Here is a 23,375-nt window from a genome sequence, read left to right as displayed (position 1 = left end):
CACACTGCGGCACAAAATATATATTACTGGCCGACCTGAAGCCACAGACACGCAAAGACAGGCAGACAATGGTGACTTGCCAAACGGATACGCGAATGCACCCAGAAGAAATCCGTGGAAACAGGTGCCTCGACGGCTGCCACAAACAACAACTATTGCGTCCAATCGGAAGAAGTCGGCCATGCCACTCTGCCACACCAAGCCACAGTCACCACGGGGGATGAGCGGATCGGGAGGAGGAACCGAAGTATGGGCACACCTGCATATATATAGGGGCGCAACGCGCCTCCCACAACTCCTTGTGCCAGCAGTTGGCACAGTGCCATGTAGTGGCAGGGAGGGAGAAGATCCTTCGGCTACATCTACCCCCCACGGGCAGAAAAAACAAAAACCAAGGCCTGAAAATTACAGACTGGGAATTAGACACGGAGCCTCATTAGGTCGAGAGGCGAGCAAGTGGCCCATAAAACTACGTGGCACATGCCCTGAGTCCTTAGCGACTTAGCAGTGCTTGCACTTTTGAACCCAATCTTTGATGTCAGACCACATCCCTGGCCAATAGCAGCACTGCTGGACCAATTTTGTGGTCCGCACGATGCCCTGATGGCCATGGTCTTGGTGAAGCTGGTTCAGAGCCTCCTGCTTGAGAACTGCAGGCAAGATGAGCTGACCCTAACCCTAACTCCATCTTTCTGCACTAGGTGGTCCCACTGGCACAAAATTGCCATAACTGGCCTGAGAAGCTGCCGCCTTTCCACTGAGGTGGGTGGAGCCTTCCGCCGCCAAAACACCAACACATCCTTCAGGAGAGGGTCATTCTCCTGCAAGGATGAGAGATCAGAACAGAGTGTGATGGGAGGACTGAGACCAGGGTCTAGGTTACAGGCACCACAGGATTTGGATGTGGGCCTTGCTGAAGGCTAATGGGAACCAGAGTGCCAGGCAAGGAATGGGCAATAAGACGGGAACCAGATGCATGCTGCCGTGAAAGCGCATCGGCATTCCTGTTGCTACGGCCTGAGCGGTACTTGATGTCAAAGTCAAAGGCAAGCTGGGCAGCCCATCTGTGCTCTGTGGCACCAAGTTTAGCAGACTGAAGATAGCTCAATGGGTTGTTATAAGTGTACACAATACACTTATGCCCCAACAAATACTCCCGAAACTTCTCCATCATGGCCCACTTGAGCACAAGGAATTCCAGCTTCATTGAGCTGTAGTTGGACATATTGTGCTCGGTGGGCCGAAGGCCTCTGCTGGCATAGGCCACAGGTCCCCAAGGCCACTATGGCTGGCATCGATCTCCAAAATGAAAGGTTGTGCAAAGTCCACATAATCCAGCACCGGGGGCTGAGACCAACTTGGATTTCAAGGCCTCAAAGCACTCCTCACACTGAGGTGTCCATGCAGCACCCAGAGCCTGACTGGAACTCTTCCTGGACTTAGTGCCTCCTAGCTCAGCCACCAGCCGATGCAGAGGGCCGGCCAGCTTGGCCAAGCCCTCCACAAAATGGTGGTAATAGCTGGCAAAACCCAAAAAGGAGCGCAGCTCTGAAACATGACCAGGCCGCTGCCAATTAGCCACAGCCTCAATCTTCCTGGGGTCGGTGGAGACTCCCTGGCTCGAGATGACATGGCCCAAGTAACCAACCTCCTGCTGAAAGAATGCACAATTTTTGAGTTTGGCTTTAAGGCCTTCCTTTTGGAGCCGACCAAGCACCATTTCCAGCCTCTGCAGATGTTGCTAGACACAGGACGAAAAGACGATGATGTTGTCAAGGTGAAGGAGCAGGGACTGACACTGCTGATTACCAAACATCCACTTCATTAGCCGCTGGAAGGTTCTGGGGGCGTTACACAAGACAAAAGGCATGCGATTGAACTCAAAAAGACCAAATGGAGTACAGAATGCAGTCTTGGGCCGGTCCTACTTAGCTACAGGAACCTGATTGTATCCACTGGCAAGGTCAATGGTGGAAAACCACTGGGCCCCAGAAAGTGCATCCAGGCTCTCCTCAATGCAAGGCAGGGGGAAAGCTTCCTTCCTGGTCTTACTATTTAGAAGGTGGTAGTCAACACACAAACGCAGGCTCCCATCCTTTTTCCTCACCAACACAAACGGGGATGCGCAGGGACTACTGCTCTCCCTAATGACCTGGGACTCCAACAGCTGATTGATATGAGCCTTTAGCGCCTCATAATCTGGTGGAGGGATGTGGCGATACCTCTGCTGGACGGGAAAGTCATCAAGCAGTGGTATATCATGGGTAATGAGGTTGGTGCACCCCAAATCACCATCATGGGCTGAGAAAACTGACTCGTACTCATGCAACAGAGACTTCACACTAGTCTGCTCTGGCTCAGACAAGGCAGACAGACATAGTGACTCTATCCTATCAGGCACTGAGGTGGCTGCCATTTGGGAGGACACAGCTGCCACAGTTGACCTCACCTCAGTCACACCTGTGGGTAAACTAATGACCTGGGCAGAACTCAAAACACCAAGACCAGCCCATGGGTAAAGGAGGACCTCTGTCATCCCGACATTGACCACTGGGACGTACACTGTACCCTGGACAACCTGCACAAGGCATTTTGACGCAAGCAGTCCAGCTGTTAAGCCAGACTCAGGGGGCTCAAACAACTCACTCTGACCAGAAAACTGTTCTGGACAGGTGCTAGCAACCAGTTTCATCTCCCCACCGGGTATGCATACAGCTCGCTTGCCTCGAACCCTCACGGTGGCATTGAGGCTCCCTGGAACCTGGGCAGCACACTGGTGACACTTTGGCAAAGCCGCAATGACTGGACCAGGCGCCTATGACACAGAGGGTGAGTCAAAAAGAGAAGAACCATAGGTACCAAAAAATTCCCAATAAGACCGGCAAATCACATCCCAGGGACTGAAGACACCTTGCCACACAGTTCCACATCCAGCTCCAAATAGCCAATTTAAGGAATGGCTAGGCCATTAGCTGCTCGCAGCTGTAGTCAGTGACAAGAGCGAAGGCGATTGTGACCCCAAGGTGCAAACTGTGCCTGGAAAAAACTTCAGTAATGGTGGTTGCCATAGAACCAGTGTCCACCAAACATGGAACAGTAACTCCTCCAACCAAAACATTAATGTTTGGGAAAGAGGCAATTAGCTCAACTGTTGCCCCTTCCTGTGAGCCTGTGGACTCCCCAACTGAGCTGTGGCTCGGCAACTCAGCGGGCTTCAGTTTTCTGGCTGGTGGGAGGACTAGAACACCCTGACAGTGCCCGAATTCGGGCCGGTGAGGGAATTAGCACGAGGCTGCAGAAGAGCATGCTCACCATTACATTCAAAATGCCGACACCTCCTACAAATCAAGGTGCCATTGCGAGAAGCTTGGCCCTGGGAGTGAGGAGCCTGCAGCGAGGCTACAGTCTGCGTTAACTGGTGCAGCTGCTCCTGCTGACGCTTCAAAAGATCCATCAGCTCACTTAGGCCTGGCCCCTGGGTAGTAACAAGAGGGGCAGGTTGGGAACGACCCTGCACATCATACTGCAGACCATAAGTGGATGGCAACGAGAAGCTACGCCCCCTGGCACCCCCTGGAAGACCCTCTCTCTCCCACCTAAGAGCCTCGCTACGCAGCTCCAACAAAGTGACAGTGGGCTGGCGGCGAACTAGCTGTTTGAGCTCCCGGCGGAGAGAACTATCAGTAACATGCTCAATGAACTGGTCACGGAGCAAAACATCAGCATTAGGCATGCCATCAGGAGCACTCTGCTTAACCTGTGCCATTAAAGCCATAAGGGCTAAAGAAAACTCCAGCAGAGTCTCACCTTCTAGCTGGTGACGAGAGAAGAAAGCCTGCTGCAGGGTGACATAGGGCTGAGCACAACCATATAGCTCCTTTAAAATAGTAAAAACCTGGGCTGGGTCACCTCACTCCACACTGGAGCGGTACTTGATTTCCTCCCTTGCTTCCCCCTCCAAATGATCAAAAATAAAGAGGGCTTGATCAGCAGCAGAGAGGTGCCGGGCAAACACACATGCCTGTACTTCCTCTATCCATCCAGCTATTCCTATGCCTGTCTTACCATTAAACATGGGAGACTTACGGCCTCTTGGAACAACAACCAGCTGTTCTGTGAAAGCAGTGGCAACACCTGCAGATGGGGCATGACTAGCTGGAGCAGAGGAAGAAAAAGAAGCCCCGCCAAAATCCTCCAGGGGCACAGCACGCTCCTGACGAAGTCGCTCATTGTCTGCCCTGAGCTGTGATACTAGCTCCCGGAGCTGCTGCATCTCCTCCTCCAAGCTGAGGGGAAATTACAAAAAGCCTCACAAAAATATTACACAAAGTTGGATCCCAGAAGAACACCGCTGTTCTGATTGCACTGCTCATACACAATAAAATGTAAAAATACAGGACAAAACACTCTTAGATTAAAAATGGAACAATAACAGACAAATCAAAAAAGAAAAAAAAAAGAAAAAAAAAAGAAACCCACAAAACACGTCTCTGCCCTTTTCAAAAATAGTATCCTGCCGACAACGCCAGAATGTGGCGGTGTTGCAAGACCTCTTCCCTTAAGCCTCCGCTCCCGCCACACATAGTAGGTATGTATATATGACACCTCTGCAACAAGTTAGTTTGTTCAGATAAAATGCATTTATCAAAGAATCAGCTATTAAAAAAAAGCAAAATCAATAATAAATAACATCCTGTAAGCGGGTATTGTACGTGTAGCTGTATGATATGTGTGGCTGCTGGAGGTCTAGGTAAGAAATGTTTTGCTGATTTTTCACAGGTAGGCAGATATTCAGATGGTTTCAGTCAGATGATTGACAAGTGGAACTCCTGTCTACTGAAGCAAATCCTTTCTTCTGCCAAACACCAGAACTAGTGAGGAGCACCCATGGTGCTGATATGTCTAGTCAAGGTTAATTGGGTCCGTTTACTGCTGGAGGCTGTAACTGGGACTCACCATATAGATTCCTGAAGCTATTTTGTTCTGCTGTCTCTATGGTGACAGGCGAACAAATGGTGGGGAGATCATACTTTGAAGTTTTAAGGTATGGAAATGGTTGTGTTACAGCTGAAGAATAGCTCCAGTCCTGTATTTCCATTTTCTGACTCTCTCTGTTTTCCGAAGTTGTTGAATCAAAGATGTTTTAATGTACGGTTTTTAAAAAATTAAGTCTTAAGACATTAAGACTTTATTTTTCTAACTGAACTGAACTGAAGAAATCAAAACTGTTTTTTTAACTAAATTCAAAGCTTTTCCTCTTTTTTTCTGTCTTTTAGTAGGCTCACACCATCATCTCATTAACTGGGAATGGTTGATTTTCTTGCTGTCGTGTGTGTCAGATTTTGCCACCTTGTCAAACCAGCGAAAACATCTCTCCCCGAGTTGTTTTGCAGCCCTCATGATACTGGTGCCCATGTATGAAAACTAACAAGACCAGATATAAGAAACAAACTAACAAGACCGCATCATATTGTGGCTCTCTTTCTGCATCCTGCATTGAGAATGGGATGACAGTTGGCATTATGATACTTCATACATTATACATGTCAACACTGTAACTGCTGGAGGTGTTGGCATATAAGGGATCACACTGACAGATGCAAGTCAAAAAATATTAACCTGCTGAAAAATGAGAAGTGGGGGAGAAATATTTTTTCCTACAGTCCTTCTGTTCAGTTGATAAGTAAATACCATCAGCACTCAGCGGGTTGTGACTGTTCCCATGTGGCACAGCAGAAACCGACACCTCCTCAAAGATGCACTGATGTGTTCAGTAGTTTGGGACCTTTGGGACCAGCAGATCCCCCACCCCTACCCCACCTCATGCTTCAGATGTAGTTTAGTGTATGACAATTTTGAATTAGAACCACTTTAACATCTTTTCCAGCGAGGATATGATGAGAAACACCTGCAGCGTGATGTTCTTCAGTTTTGCTTTAATTACTGAGACATTAAAGTTCTTTTTTGCTTTCTTTGGTGTCATTTTGTTCCAGAGATTATGAAGACAGGGGTCCTTGTTCTCCTAATATGATGTTTCTGTGGCTGTGCCATTATGTAAATTCATAATAATTAACATCCCCTGATCATACTTCCCATTTCTGAGGCGATTGGGTCTCATCAACATGTAGTATGCAGTATGATATAGTTGAGAACAGATGCTTCTGAATATTTGATGTATGCAGAGTTTGAGTGAAAATGTACGTAGAAAAATATTCAAAAATCATGACCTTTTCATAAATGTAGTCTATTTGAGTCATACTGTATGGAGTGTAATTCTATGGTAATCATGTCATTGAAGGCAACAATATTCTCAGCTTGTGTCTCACCCATGCTTTATGCTCTTCCGGCTCTGGACGATAGCAGCGGCTCAGTTGTTGCCATAGTGTGAATTGCTTGGATTTAATTCTCAGCCGTTGTGCTTCCCCTGTGGATTTTATACATCATTTGCATGGCTTTTTTTTTTTCTCCCCGAGGAGGCATTCTCACAGAAAACAGCCCTGTTATAATAACACAGGGAGCTGCATTGGTGGAGACATGTTGTTTAAAGGTACTGATGAGACAATGAAATACAAACCAGGAGGTCCAGTAACATATTAATGAAAACTCTGGGTAGTATCAAGTATTTTATCTTTCTTATCTTTTTTTTCTGTTGTTACACCCTGTTTGAAGCTGATTTGGTAAAATATGGTAAAACCTTTTATTGTCAATCCAAAATTGTTCCTAGTATTCCTAAATCTCACTCGCATGCCTACAAATAGCCAATTCACAGCTTTGGCAACCGAAATTCTGACGGTGTTAGGAATTTAGGACCAAAGTTTTGCAGTGCAACTGCTGCCACATCCCACGTCTGAATAATGGCACATTACAGCAGCAGATTAGAAGTCTTGTGCTATGCGTTCAAGTTTGGTCAGTGCTGTGTTTATCAATCACTTACTAAATGGCACCATCTTGGTTTTGATGCTAACGTTGCTAGCAGTAGGTGGCTCCGCTTCAGAGACTTACTCAGTGTTTTTACAACAAACCTGGTGGCTGCATCGGCATGTTGATATTTCACCAAGCCAATACCGTGTTTGTTTTACACCCATATTCGGCCAAGTTGTTACTGTGCAGAGCTGAAAATAAACAAGTCATCACAAAACTGTGATGGTGAAATGATAATGAAAAAAACAATGTGGTTAAAGTCTTAAGGTGTGTGCCTCAAGTGACTTAGATTCTGCGCATTGTCCAGAAGCGTGAGCGTTAATATATCTGTATGTGTGGCTGTGTGTTCAGCCAGAGTTCTCTCAGACTCTGTCAACAGTACAAACCTAGCGTGGAGAAAGGTCTGCCAATGCGAAACTAACACTAGAAATATGATGCACAGAGGACCTCATTCATCAAGGTATCATACTTTCAGATCTAATCATAATGTGTAATTGGTTTGTGCTCATTTCACAGCTGAAAAAGTATATTAATTAATCCTGGTGATTCACTTATCACATAAAACAGAGATTAGACTGTTGCCTAGGATGAAAATAAACATTTCACACCCATGCTCCCACCCTTCAAACTTAACACCTAAATCTGGGTATTGTTTATTTTGGTGGGTTTGTTGTGTATCTCGAGGAAGCCTGTACAGAAATAAGCGCCGCAAAAGCTCATATTCTCCCTCACATCACTTTGTGTATGGTACAAACTCATCCCTCCTCCTCTGTATTTCTCCATATCTCACTCCCTTCATGTCTTCTCTTCAGTGAGCCCACTAGAGATGAAATTTGTGATCCAAAAAGAGAGTGAGCCTCCTCTGTTCTTCAGCAAGTGAACAAGGGGTGAGGGATCAATAGAAGCTGAAATTGAACGGTCCACCTAGCCAAAAACGAAAAAAAAAAAAAACCCAACAACTTTTGTCCAACCATTCTTTTTCCCCTGTTGATCAGAGCTGATGTTTTTCATCTGTCCCTCATTACAATAATAAAAATACCTTAAGCTCTTCTTTGTTTTGATTGCATCAAGTAAACGAGCAATAGAAACAATAAAACAATGAAAGCAGACGATCTGCAGGTGGAAACTATGCCTTTTAAATTTAAACATTAAACAAATTTAAACAAATTTAAACAACTACGGTGTCTGACCCATGCAACCTCCCACTCACTGCATTGTATAGTTGGATATGCAAAATGCTGAAAATAAGCATTTTGTAAAATTGCTGGAAAGGAAAACTTGACAGAAAATGATTTTCTTTATAGAAATTGGAACTGAATTTAAATTTGCATGGAAACTATCCTTCAGCAAGTTATTGTATGAGTCCCCTACTTGATTTGAATTTGAGGGAAGATGATATCCAGAAGCAAATATTTTGAGTGAAACGTAATAACTTGCAATATTCATGTTATTCACTCTTTTTTTCTACCTGTGTAAATCGGCCAATCAGCTCCTCCCAAGTGAAGCTCCCACTGTATGTTATTGCTTAGTCTTAGTTAATTAGGGTAAATAAGGAGACAGAAATTAGACACCACTGAAGTGGTTGTTTTACCATATTCAAAGTTCCAACATGTGTTTTGACATGTGTTCCAGTTAAGTAAATCCCAATTTCTTGTGCATTAAACTTTTGTACTTAAAAGTCCAGGAGGCAGGGAACATGCTGAATAATTCTGTTTATTTAAACATTTAGATTAAAAAAAAACAAAAACAAAATAAAACACACAAGCACATAAGAAACTTATGTAAAAGTTGCACACAACCTGGTCCATTACCTGCTTAATGTTCTATTGCTATTATCACTATGTTACATGTTATAACACAGTCAAAAGCTTGTTTCAATACAATTTGCAGACTTATCTACATCTTCACTGGCAACACATCCCCAGCAATGATGCCTTTGCTTGACATAATTGACCTGAAACTAATCCATTCTGTATCAGGTATCCCTGCCTTTACTGTGACGGCATGTGATGAGCTTAATTAGTACAGAGCATAATGAAACTGAATTAAAAACAGTTTCCTTTTGTCTACATAAAACCAAAATATTTAGTTTATGATAGATTGTCTGTCCAGTTCCAGTACTGCTAGGAAAAAGCCAAAGTAAACATCTGTTACTGTCTGCTGTTCATACCTTCCATTGGAATTAATGGTCTCAGTTAATCTAACAATGCAGAAGTTGTACACATAGCGTAAAACTTTCATGCATGTGCGCACTAAGACTGCCTTATAGCACTTTGACCTGAAAATAAATATTAACAAATATAAACATAACTTTTGCGTGGTGCTCATACAATTCACTATTCAAAATATAGATATCTATTGCTTAACTGGCTCTTATATGTATTGTACGTTCTTTTCCATTGCCCTCATTCAGAAGATCAGAACTCAGCTACACACATAAACTGCTTTTGTTGTTTGCAGCATCCCTAATTTTTAATGCATTAATCAACTGAAATAGACTACATTCATTTTCTTACTACTAATTCTTCATTGTGAGATCATTTATTGGATTATAGGCAGGTAGCTAAAAACTTACTTGTCAGTTCCTCCAGTGGGATTCTGTTGTTTGATATTGACCACAAGGTACAGGACACATCAGTTTCCTCCAAGATCAAGATGAAGAGTCTCGTATGCTTTTCCTTCATCTTTTCTATAGCAGGATCAGGATTGTCACACAAACATTTCCTCACTTCAGTAGCGAACAAATAAGCCCACCTGGTGTTTCTGAACTTTATTTGTGAGATAAAATGCTAATGATATTCTTTTGTGCTCTACGGTGAGAAGCTGCATGGAGTTGAATAGGGAAAAACAACTGCGGCAGTCACTATAGATACGCATTGTTCAGTGACAATAGGAAAATAATTGTTGTTCCCTGTCAAATCAAACTGAACCTTTCATTGTCCTAATGTAAATTGTGCGTTAACAAAAGAAAATGGCTTGGTCCACAGTATTTACAGGCAGATCACGAGATACAGCATAAATGCCACCCCTGGCTTTGATTTCCTTTTTGCTCCTTCTGAATACATTTTCCATCACAATATTTGTCCCCCAATTCAAATTAAATACTTCTACACTAAAGCTAAAGCACTTAATTGGTTATGACAGTTAATTCATGTTTGTTAATTTATTTAAGTTCAAGTTCAAGCAAATTATTTACAGCTGCCTCTAAGTCACTTAACAGTAAAGCATGTGCCATGATGAGCATTTACACTGAGCTCTTAAAGCGGCACTAAGCATTTTTTTTTTTTCCACTGTGCCGTTATACTGCAGAAGACCATACATAAACAAGTGAGCTTTTTACTAAATAAATGGCTGTGAATCTGGATCTGTGTTATTTTAGCATCTCCAACACATTACAGGGAGTCATTTGATCCAGTGTTAATATAACAAATAGCAATTTTAAGTCTGAACTTGTATGTACTTGTGGTCACAGACTCAGATTCAGAGCTTATGAAATGCAATGCATTTTTATGCATCAAACTATCCAAAAGTATATGGCAGAAAACTGTACAGTACATACATGTTAATGCCTTAGTAATGATACTCTGTAATTAAATAATATATAATAATGCAAATAATAAAGGGGCCATTGTACTTACTTTTGACATTTTAAGTACATTGTACTTTACTTGAGCAAAGTTTTCAAAGCAGTAAGTGTACTTTTATTGTTTCTTCATGTACAGACCAGGCAGACAAATGTAATGTAGAGCACCCAGTGACAACAGTTTTACATGTCAAAAATCATTGTGACTATGAATACTCCTTCCCTAGAGAAGGACTTAAGAGTTCTTCCAGCACTCTGCGCAAGACGTTCTCAGCAAGTGTGTCTTTTACTGACACTCAGCTCCGTAAAATGAAATGAGAGCCACGTTTGGCCACAACAACAAGGATCATTCATTCGAGTTTAATCTATTCTTTCTAATCATGGTGGTGGTGTGATTTATTATTATGCATGTTATTGGAGCTTTGAGGGGCAGTAAATGAAATCACAGCTGTTGCGGCACAAATAACTAGTTGTGTAGCTGTAATGAAGCTTTTTAATTATGAGTAAATTAAACTGTAAAACTGAAAGTTGGATCAAATATGCATCAGTTTGAAAATTTTGTGCCAGTTCAGAACTATGAGGCTATAAACGTGGGTTATGGTGTAAAATTAAATGGTATTACTGTGTTCACGAAAACTTTTGCTTGTTGATGCATTTCTAATGGAAATGTAGGACAAATCCATCATACACAGCACTCTGAGCTCTCTGCTAGTTCATCTGCAACGCACAATACGCAACTGTGCACCACTGTAGAATTTCCTCTTTTGAACAAGTGAAGTTTTGCTGCAGAGTTATGGATTTTTTTTTTTCCAGTCACTGTACACAGTATGGTCAAGCAGACCCTATGGATTCATCCTTGTTGGATGGTGTATTACCTCAGCGCTCCTGGGTAGAGAAAAGGCCATAGCTGGAAGAAAGCCAGAGAAGCGATCTTAAAGTGCTGACAAACAGGCCATATCGTATAAGACTGAAGACCACTGAAAAAGATGAATCGCCTTTCACCAGGGAATGTGGAAATGAACAAGTACTGGACAGTGAGACATGCTGAGAGTCAGCAGGTAATGAGAGATAACCGGGGTGAGATGTGAACACTTCCTGACAAGAGTGGCATCTGCTGATATATATATTTTTTTTTTAGGAGCCACAAGCAAAATATACAGGGACAGAAGTGACTAGAGGAGACTGTGGAGTGAAACCAAGCCAAGGTGAAACTTAATGATGTGTGGCAGCCAACATTAGATGAAGATGTAATTAAATGAGCAAAAGAAATGAAGGAATAAGTGAAGGCTGATGGGCTGCGAGTTTGTGAGAGAGACATGGTCTCAGTACACCTGAATTTATTTGTGCCTGGGTGTGCGTTTGGTGGCTCTAATCATCTTTGTATTCACCACCTCGCCTGGTTAATGCCTTGTTATTTATCTTATCTTAATCGTGCACAGACATGAAATTGCTCCTGTTTAACAGTCCTCTCTTGCTGCTCTGTATGTGGCTTGAATAATCTGTCATTTAGACTTACGAGTGAAAACTTAATCAAACACCTCTTTTAATGTGAACCTTGCCACAGTAACATTTAGCATAAAAACATAAATTGTGATTATAAATATTGAGAATTCATGTTAATCTCAGTTGTCCCGGGTTTGATTGCATCCCACATAAAAAAGGGGGCTCCCAGAGGACCAGATCCCTCATTGTTGTCATTTCTTGCTTAGTTTCTCCCACAAATATTGTTGTACATCCCAAAGCTGATGTCTACTGATGTGTAATATTCCCTCCATGTACACAAACCCCAGAGAGGGGTTTATTAAAAGCAGGAAACAATGTTTTCTTCACATAGATTGTACGACTGTGACATTAATCTTCTGCCAGGAGCCTGTCCTCCATAGGGAAGGTTTTATTCTCCTTTGGGTCCTGAAACATTTGCTATGGCAGAGTACACTTAAGATGACCCCACTTCTGAATTCATCCCTCGCTCGACAGCACCAGCTGGGGCAGGATTTTCTTCTCAGGGAAACACAAACTGAGGGCTCTGACAGCACTGAATATCAGCTTTTATACAACATCACAGTCAAGAACTGCAATCCCCTTACCACGCTCACCTACTGAACATCTTTACCATGGTGCTATACTCACCAGACTACACTTAGGGGATGGCTACAACCATGTGAGAAGAGCATGACATCACATTGTCACAACAATAAGGCACTAAATCAGTTTTTCCATAGGGCTGGGAATACTCACATGGAGCTGAACCGCAACCTTTCAAGACAAGTTAGCATGGTGTGAATGGTTTTCCACTGCAGCACAGCAAGGTAGTTTACCTTGATGACATGCTGGAGGTGTGCTGATTCATAAAAACCACTGTTGACCGTATTCTCAGTCTTACCAGCTCACTGTGGTTGTTTCTTCCTGCATTATTCCCCAGTCCATTATAAATAAAAATGGTGTAGAATATGTCCATATCTTGCTGTGTAGATTCAGCACTGCTAATGAAATTCCACGAGCTCTAGGATTAAAGAAAAAAAAAAAACATTGTAGTTGCTTTACAATAGAAACCTCCCATTGTTTTACAGATCAAAAGTAAAGCTGCAACAGCAGGAAATGTTCAATTTCCATCACCTGCAACTTAACACAACCCTGACACGGCTGTAAAGCTTAAGACTATTACTACAGATTCAGTTGCATGTGTTGACCAGTTTAGCACAACCGGACAAAATGGTGACTGCAAGAAAACATGTTAAGAGAGTAGCCGGTGATTGCCTTTCAAGCGCTGATGAATAAATTCCTTCCTTAGATGCTTAAAATATTAGTTTCTATCAATCTGTATGACATCTCAACCGCTAAAGAATGCTATAAAGGCATCAACACGTGAATGAGTGTGTTTGAGTTCAGTGCTTGTCAGATCTCTTTCCAGGGCTTCACACTGTCATCAATATCAACATGGATCCTTTTGTAAGTCAGGAGAGTTGTAGTGTGACCCTGAATAACCTCTGTTAAGCTGGAGCAACAATTTGGGCTTTGCAGACTTATAACAAATTAATTTCAGCTACACAAATGCACTTGGTTACAAGAGAAATGGTCATTTTACACAGAGTGGAAAGACTGAAAAGGCATTTTCAAAAATTGAAGAGCTGTTCAACCATTGCCCCACTGCTGTGTAACCCTGACACTTAAAAGTCATTTATGGTGGAGGACACTTCTGAAGGGGCACATTTATTCCTTTGTGACTACAAGCTCCACATGGTGCTCAACATAAGTCCTCCAAACAGTCTCCTCTGACTTTCTCTGCTCATTCCCAGACAACCTTGGTCTTATTGTGACTGGATTTAGTCTGGCCTTCTTCCCTCCCTCCACAGTTAACACCACTGTAATGATTGTAGCTGACAGGATCTTCAAGGCTCCTTTTTTTTTAAATCCCACAGCCCAAATGACCATCAGCAGGTGAAACCACCAGTATGATTAATCATAAGATTTTCTGTCTCCACCGACAGCTATTTTTAATAAAGGCCACAACTTAGTGTCACAACTGTGCTCCTCTCTCCTCTGGTTTCCATCTGCAATCTATAGTCCAAGCTGGGAGAGAGTAAATGAGGACCTGGGGATCACGCTGCAATGGTTTTCTTCAACCAGTGATTTTCAGGTGTGTGCAGAACGTGAGCTTAACTCCCTGCAGGTTTTTGCCACAGGCCTCTTGCCCTCTGAGTGTCAGACAAGCCTCAGAGAAAAGAGGGTGACCCGGGCAGGTTGTTTGGTGTTTGTCAGGTGTTGTTGTTTAACCGTGGTGAGGACACTGCCCGTTTTTCTCTCTGCCAGGATGCCTCAGGAACATCAGGCTATTGAAGCTCTGGCTGTCACCATGGGAATGAAAAATCAAAAGTCAAGAAATCACAAAAGTCATTTGGATTTAATCATTTAGGTGCCATGGATATCTGTAGTAAATTTCATCATATTCTGCCCAGTTGTTATTGAGATACTTCAGTCTGAACTAGAGGTCAGACTGACCGACAGAGCCATGAGGCTAAAAACACTTCAGCAGTACAATAAATCACTCAGACCTATAGACTTAACACAGATCCAATAGTGTTACCAATACAATAGATACATTTTAAATTACATTTACATTTACATTACATTTTAAAGGACGTATTCTGAGTCCTGAGTTGCTGCTATAATGTGCCCCATCTACTCTGACGACTGGACATATCTGCACTTCTGAAGTGACAGCGTGTCCATGGCAACTTCCTATGTCAGCCCCACATATCAGCTGCAGCATCCAGGGGCTAATAGCTTTACAATCAAGGAGTGTGTCTCTCCAGTAAAAGACTTCTGAACAGGAAGACTCTCCGATCCTTACTCATTTTAGAGAGCCCATTAACAAACATTAACTCAGTCCTATTTATAAATAGGACTGATTTTTATAGAATTGATTAGTCTCATCTCTTTTTTTTTCTTATTGCAGCTTTAAGTTATTTGAAAGAAGAGTGGATGATTTTTTGTTATTTGAAACGACTGTATGGACAAGAAGCTTACATTTGCTGTTAGCATGACTTGATTCTAAGGAGATTTACATTCAATAATAGTAGCTGATGCTGTATAAAGTGAGAGCCTCTCTAGTCCAAACACATAATTTGTCCTCGGTCTTTGCGTAGAGTGCTGGCTCAATAGAGGTTAATCTGCTGTCATGACATTATTTATCTGTTGAAGTCAGGTGCAGTGAGAGCAGCAGCAGCAGCCTAATGTTGCCAACAGTTTCTAAAATTTTGTCCCACTCTGATCATTGACACTGCCAGTGTAATTCTTTCTACTCTACCCCTTCCCTCGGATAGTTTGACTCATGATGATACATGCAACTCAACACACAGTTCATTATTACACCTGCTGTTCTTCTGTCATTGTAGTTTGTACACACACACACACACACACACACACACACACTGCATGTGCATTTTTCTGTGTGTGTCCGAGTGTTTGTCACTCATGTGTTTGTGTAGGAGGGTAGCACTGTGCAAGTGTGACATGATTATCCTATTATATAATTAGTATTTATTTATAGCTCATGTGCTGTTGTTAGATAATATCACAGGCATACTGTACATCTGTGAGCAGTGTAGCAAACCACATGAGTCACTACAAGGGCAAAGGTAGTGCTACTAGAATATCCTCCAGATTGTGGGAATTGACTATGAATCATTTGCCGCTGTAAGAAAAATTTGCCCTGTTAATAAAAATGTGATAATTAATATTTTCACATTAATGGACACTTTAAAAACATGGTTTTTAAGCTTAACCTTTTTCAGCGGTGAAGTAGGATTGCTGGTACGTTGATGAACTATACAGATGAGCTGGTTAAAACCCCTGTCAGAATCACTTGTGAGGGGGGAGGGGGGAGGGCGGGGGCGGTGGCGGTGGCCTCCGGTGCTGCCTCTCTGCCTGAGGCACAACAGATCAAGGCTCCAGCTCTGGTAGAGTGTGACCAACCTCCTGAAAATGTGATGTCTCAGGAGATCTAGCTGAAACAGAAGGCTGAGGCTTGTTGCACATCCAAAACCAGAAGAATTGCTGTTTAATTTCTGTCTGATCACCTTTGCAATATTGTGTAATTTTGTGCTGCTAATGTGATTTAGGCATATAGTCACTGATCTTTTTATGCTCGGCCTCCACTAGTAACCACCACCAGTATCTGTTCACTAAAAAAAAAAAAAACAAAAAAAAAAAACGATTAAAAATGTAGTCATCAGATATTTACGTGTTCACACTTGTTAATCATTACTGATGTTAAGGCTAAAATGAAAGCCAGAAGGATTCCTGAGGAGCAGGATTGATGAATGCTTCACTGAACAGATTACCAAAGTAGTATCCAATATTGATTAAGAAATAAACGTTTGACCATTTATATTGATGTGGATGTTGAAACTTTGTACTGACAAACCAGGCACATACCAATTTACTATTCTTGGGTTATGGGATTTTATGCATGTATGACCCACCTGCTCAGTGCTGTAGATACTGCATGAACAGATTCTAATGTAGCTGTTTTAATGGACTTTATATTAGAAATAAATAAATAAATAAATCTCCAGTATAAAAGGTTATACAGCAGAAACAGACTCATTTATACAGTTGGTCTTTAAGATGAATGGTGTGTACAACAGGACATATTTTGTGTTATTGGTTTAACAGGCAGTGTTGTAACAAAGCAGGCTATTATTTTAATTAGTAATTTACTCTCTAATTGAATGTATGCTAATGGCTGAGCTGCTGTGGTGTTTGGCTGGATGGGAAACCTGCATACTTTCATTTCATATCATTCATCTCATGCTGTCTCCTTTGAGGCCCTCCACAAACATATGCTGGCCAAATAACATACATAGCCTAATTAGTGTACAGTCCCTGGGCTCACCCCAGCCATCTGAGTCTGGAGCTGCGATGAAAGGCTGTAAAAATAAATCTGGCTTGACATGGTACATGCTGTGGACATAAGTACACTCAATTAGCCTCCTCAACTCAGTTAAGTTGTAAGGCTTTGAAATACCTTCACAGCATCATGGATCATGATCATGTGAAATACGACAAATAGATTTTTAGAGCCAGCAGAGGCCTGATTTATCAGTGTTTACCACACAAAAAAACTTATCACCTAACCTTTTTCTTTTCACTCTATCTTTCTCCCTCTTTTACACACACACACACAAGCTTCACATATTATTACGTGCACAGCTCCAACACAGCAGATTATCTTGGAACAGATCTAAACTGAACACTCTCACACACACACACACACACACACACACACACACACACACACACACACACACACACACACACACACACACACACACACACACACACACACACACACACAATCACTCACTCACACACACACAAGTACACAAAATGCCCACGTTGGTTAGCCACCCCACCCTCCTTGCATCGTGTGTGAACCAGATTTGTCCTTTCCCGGGAGAACCAAAATCAGCATTACTGTGACTTCATCCAGAAAAAAAAAGAGTACATATTACATTTATACAGATGTAATATATAATATATAAATGTGTTTCTTTTGTTAGAGTGATTTCTCATAGTTAAGAGAAGCAGGGCGTGCCTACGAACAAGTCACAGATAGTTCAAATGTGCTTTGTGGTTTCATGTAGTTTTGTAGTTAGCAGTTGTGTATGAGGTGTGTGCAGTGTAGGCAATGACCAGTAGAGCAGCACAGTACTTTTGTAATTGACAGCTGCAGCTGTCCTACAAAGTTTGATAGATTTATTTTGGTGATGAGAGGATGAGAAATGAGCTGAATACATCAACTGTTCAAAACCTTTGTATCTGTTCATATTGTGAGGGATTTTATGTTATTTCCAGGGAGATATGTCTGAAAATTCAGACCTCAAGTTTTTATTTTACACAAGGTGTCAACATGTGATCTGAATTTGAATAACAGTGGATAGCATCTGGACAAGGAAAAACAGATGTTAATGAAATGTATAAAGGCACATAGATGATAATATGATACGGTATGATAATATCAGACTAAACCTGGAGATGGTCTGGTTTGCATCGTGACTAGACTGCTCATACAGACCACCTGGTGGAAATGGAGCTTTTGTGTGGCCCTGATAAACTGCGCTTCTCCATGAAGTACTGTAAGCCTGTCAGGTGCTGTGTATGTTTATTTAAGAAGAGAAATTTCCAACACAACCAATTCCACATCTGTCTGTCAAGACGAGCATAAAATAGTAATTTTAGCTGATGATCTAATCACGACAATTGTCTTACATTGGGTAACAGGTGCCATTTAGGAGGCATGATCGAATCGCTGTTTCATGCTCATTCAGTCACCTGACAACAGAAATAGAAAAAAATGTCAGTGAGAACGACTGAGTTGTGAGTTCAGCTTTTTTCAGACACAATTCAATGACCACAGGGAGCAGGGGTAATCAGGCTGTGTCTGTACCACTTCTTACTAGATGATGGTTTTAAAGCACTATTTTGTTATTTGTTAACAAAATGAGAAGGAAAAAGAAGAGACATTTGACATTTCACTGTGGTAGAACTTTGCAGAAATGTTAACAGTGTTTTGATATTTATTCTTCTTGGTGAGGACGTACTCCACGGGGAACCTGGGCACCTGCACTTCCTGTCAGTGGCCATTAGTTTGATTTCGAAGTTTTGGCTGGTGACCGCTCTTTATTATGCACACAGTTGCTGTGTGAAATCTGGTCAGCGCTGTGCATGCACAAACGCACACACACAGTCACTTTTCATCATCTGGTCGCATTTGTTAAGGAATCTTATTCAAATAATAGGATGGTTTATTAACACAAGCACTTAAGTCTAAGAGGATGCCGAGGGCTAGTGTGAGCCATCCCTCCCTTTATACAGCTCTAAATGGTTTGTAACTCATTAACTGTCTTCTCAAAGGCAATTATGTGACAACAAATAGCCTGCTGTGAGGATAAAATGCAACATCCACAGATTTAGAAGAATTCAGCTTGCAGTTCTGAAGCCTCAAGTGATGCCTTTGTTGTTATTTCAGGCAGTAAAAGACGGTCTGCAGCCCTGTTTGTTGAACATGATGCTACACATCTTATGTCTTAAGGCGTTATACCATTAACAACGAGGGTAATGTGCACAAACAGGTTCAAACAGTCCAATATACTGTATATACTGAGTTTCCAAGGAAACTCAGGGAAAGGAAACTTAGATACAGTATATGACATATGGACATGGTTCACACACACACACACACACACATATATATATATATATATATATACATATATATATATATATATATATATATATATATATATATATATATATATATATATATATACATATATACATATATATATATATATATATATATATATATATATATATATATATATATATATATATATATATATAACCAGCTGAAATTGCTTACACACCAGTCTGAACACTATCTACATCCCTATACAAATATTGTGCCAGGCCACAGCTTATTCAAAAGCAGCCAGATAACACATAGTCCCGATAAGACATAACTTATAATATTATCAAAAGTGTGTGGCTGTGAATAATGTTTTTTTTTTTTGTGTGTGTGTGTCACTCCATCACTTTATCCTGTTGTGCGATTGTGTCATTGTGTTTTTATAATATCTCTGCCCATGTGTGCATTCAGACTTTGAAATGCACAGCATAATATAGTCAGAGATTCAAGCAAAAACTGTATTACAGTATGGACCTGTAATCATGTTTTCTATACATGGTTGCACATTGTACACACTCCAACCACAAATCACTAGTTGCGTGAACCTCTCTACCACCTCCATCTGCCCCCACTGCTCACAGAGCGGAGAAGGAGCTTCAGTCGCATTAGCAGCTTTTTCTTGCATAATCTCTGCAGCAGGGGTTAATTCAAGAACGCCTATGGGCCTGCACTCATATATCATTAAAATTGCCCATTACATTTTCAACAGTAGAATTCCTATTGCATCCACAACCAGGGGGACAGAGGCATTTGCAAATCCTGTCATTACTGCGTTTTGTTCCGCACAGAGACAGACCTGTGCTGTAGTGTTATTAAGTGAGCTGGGGTCATTGAAGTTGGCTGTTACACTCTAACGAGAATGTCTTGTCCCTGCTGGGGACAGGGATTGATTTTTCTTTCCTTTCATAACAGTAGTGATTAGTATAAAAGCTCTTCCTCATTTCAAAAGACCAAAATGTTCCTTTCATGCCATTAAAACAAGTTTGGAGCTTACAAATTGCTGAATATAGGAAGTGTAGGCGTCCCAACAGCCCACATCATTTTGATCTGAGGAAAATCTTCATACTACAGTATCTTTTATTGTTTTCTACTGTACTGTTTAGAGGGGAGTAGTTGCCTTTTGCTTTGTTTCTTTGATATATATTTTTTCTCTTTTTTGCTGAAATCTTAAATAAAAAAACAGTGGATATACTTTTTGGACAGAAGGGGACAGTCAAATACTCCTGTTATTTTCATCTAAAATCTCTAGAGGAAATTACCTGGAATAGATAAGCAGTTAAGAGAGTAAACAGAGAAGTCATGGTTTCTGATATAGAGGGACATTGTTGGCTGTCTGAGCATATAAACAGCTCTTGGATGGGCAGGAAGCTTTCCTGAGTGATGTGCTGAACAATGTGATGGGGGGAAAAAAATCTCATCCTTTGAAAATTACATGTATCACTGAGGTAAGAAACACCCAGTCACTAAGCTTAAAGCTACACTCCCTGATTGAGCATCTCAACCATCACTTCAAAAAGTCTTAAAATTTCCCTCCACATTCCTTCAGACATCAAAAACTCTTTCCAACTTATTTCTGTTGCTTTGAAACTCAACCATGAACTGTGTGGATATTGAAAGGAAAAATTTTGGAAAAAATACTGTTTCCTCTGCACTGATGGTGGAGTAAGGTACATACTTTTTCATGTCTCTAAACAGTTGATGTCTATTGTTGTTGTGTGTTATTCAGTGGCATTTGTCATACCAAACTAAAACAAAATAACCTGGACTTAAATTGGTTGTTGTCAAAAGTAAACTTCTATATGCAAATTTAGGTGTGAGGAGGGAAGATATCTTATTTTTTTTTACTTTTTTTAACTAGACAGCAGCTAAAGGAGACTAATTCTGTAGCAGCAGTGTTAGTGTCTTCAGTATAGTGTTTTGAATTGTTCTCCAGTGCTCTCTGTTGAGTTTGTAACAGTGTGTCAGGATAAATTACTACATTTTACATTTGAGCTCAGTGTGCCAAGTGTTTAAAGTTCAGCCTCCAGGTTTGAAATCACCAAAGCGTCCAAATGTCAACATCTGCTCTTGCAGGTTTGGAAATTTTGTTGCGCTCTGTACTTGGACACAATGTGCCAGAGGAATTCTTACTTTCAACAGAAGGGACGCCACCTTAAAAGGATTCAACTGTGGTTGTGGTACTGAATGTCAGCCCTTGTTCAACACAGTGACACAGTAGCTCTCTCACTGCATTTACAAACTAAACTGATCAATTTGTTCAATTATTATTATTATTGTAGAGCTGTTAACCTTAGGCTTGCAACAGCTTAAAATAATGTGTCAGCTCAGTCAAATAAATAGCTGATTGTATCCTCAATGTGGCCATGAAATGATAATATAATCTCAGTTCACATTATTTGATAAAAAGCGAATATGTGTTGTGTGGGAACTGAACAGGAGAATGGTATATGGTCTAATAGTGTCTGACATGCACCAACACAATGGGAATGGGAAACAATTCATTACTATGTGTAAGAGGGCAAGAAGAACAAATACTGAGATGATATCACTTATTCTACCTTCAAGTACAAAAGTTCATCCTGTGGTACGAAATCAAAGTCTGTTTGCTGTCTGTGTTTCTATTTGCTGTGTTTTGTTTGTTGTAACTCATAGTCTCTCTTTTCCTGTCTGTCCCTGTCAGGTGGTATCCCCTTTGTCCTGACCGGGGAAGTGTTTGAACAGTCCTACCGTCCTGCCGCCTTCATGATCGCTGGCATCGTAAACTGGCTGGCCAACTTTGCTGTGGGCCTCCTGTTCCCATTCATTCAAGTGAGTTACATCATTGAAACGTGTATACATTTTATTAGAGGCCAAGTTTCGGATCTCAGTCGGGTACTTCGTCTGTAGAGATGCTTCAAATAAACAAGTGACACTTTTCCCAAAATAAAGCATCAGGCTCACACAGTAAGCCGCTGGCTGATTGTCAGATAAACCAAACCAGCAGCAGCTCTGTTTGTCACTTCCACCTTTGTAATCCATTGAAGTTGTCAGCCCCTCATTAATCTCTACAGTAGCTGCCTGCCGCACCATGTTTTTGTGATTTGATTTGATATTTCTGTAGTCTTATCAGATAACATTGTCTGTTTTATATCCTACTTAAATGCATCTACTGAGCTCTTATGGTTGTTGTTGGTAGGGTCAGTGATCCCTGCAATTTATGAGCTTTTCACAATAACAGTTTGAACTTGATTGATGAGAGAGTATCTGACTCATCATACACTTCCACAAGTTTTTGTTCTTTTTGTAGTTAGCTGAATATCAGTACTGGATTATACAAATGAGTTGTTACAGAAGTTCTTCACTGTGTCATACTTGTGAATCTAATGATGATGATGGAAAAACTGAGCTTTCGGCAGCCAGTGCACACCAGTCCACTCCACTGACTTTTGCAAAGTAGCTTTCTTCACGCTGCTCTGGTATTTCTGGTATTTTCTTTTCTCAACTGTGGTGCAGAACGCTTTTAAGGGCAGACTTCATGTAACAATACGAGATATGGAAATGAAAACTCCAGTCGCTCTTGTAAGCCACTGTGATCGCCACCTTGGCTGAGGAACAGACTGCAAGCCTCAAATAGTTTTCCACAGGGCATTCACTTTTATTACTCGACCAAGACTGAGACAGTCTTTATTTCCCTCGTCTGCATGAGATTCTAACTTCATAACTGTGAGATAATGACAACAAAACACAATGTACAGGGGCACTCCACCCAATTCACACGTTCACTTTACTCGTCATGAGAATTATTATTCAGCCTTTGTTGTATAATGTCTTATTTTTTTTGTATATAAATGTATGATTTTGTATTGAGCTGTGAGCTCTGTCAAAATGCCTTTGTGTGCCCAGCAGTGGGCTTTGGCTGAAGAGATCCAGTGTGGACATTGACTGCTGCTGTGGTGCTGCTGACATGCTGCTTTTGCTGCTCGACCCTTGTAAACAAGGTGTTACGGGCGAAACGTGAGACATGACGGGAATGCTGAATATGAAGCATCAGACAGAATTGCTTTCACGGCCTGACAGGAGCTGTAGGTAATGGTTGCTAACAAAATAGAAAGTAACTGTAATTGATTTTCAGGAGCCAGT

The 23,375-nt window shown here is 41.4% G+C and overlaps 1 protein-coding gene across 10 annotated transcripts in view; it reads left to right on the top strand.

Annotated features, from left to right (window-relative positions):
• The window catches only part of slc2a9l2 (solute carrier family 2 member 9, like 2), a 106,841-nt gene that overhangs the window by 67,806 nt on the left and 15,660 nt on the right, over positions 1-23,375 (top strand). For all 10 annotated transcript variants that reach the window (XM_041033917.1, XM_041033924.1, XM_041033918.1 and 7 more), the window contains exon 12: positions 21,937-22,064. In XM_041033917.1, the coding sequence (XP_040889851.1) occupies positions 21,937-22,064 (128 nt within the window). The remainder of the gene's footprint in view (positions 1-21,936; positions 22,065-23,375) is intronic.

Source organism: Toxotes jaculatrix, chromosome 3 (genome assembly GCF_017976425.1).
Source record: "Toxotes jaculatrix isolate fToxJac2 chromosome 3, fToxJac2.pri, whole genome shotgun sequence".
NCBI classification, from domain to species: Eukaryota; Metazoa; Chordata; class Actinopteri; family Toxotidae; genus Toxotes; species Toxotes jaculatrix.
The sequence above is the reverse complement of the archived record's forward strand: the minus strand, read 5'-3'. Positions and strand labels throughout refer to the sequence as shown.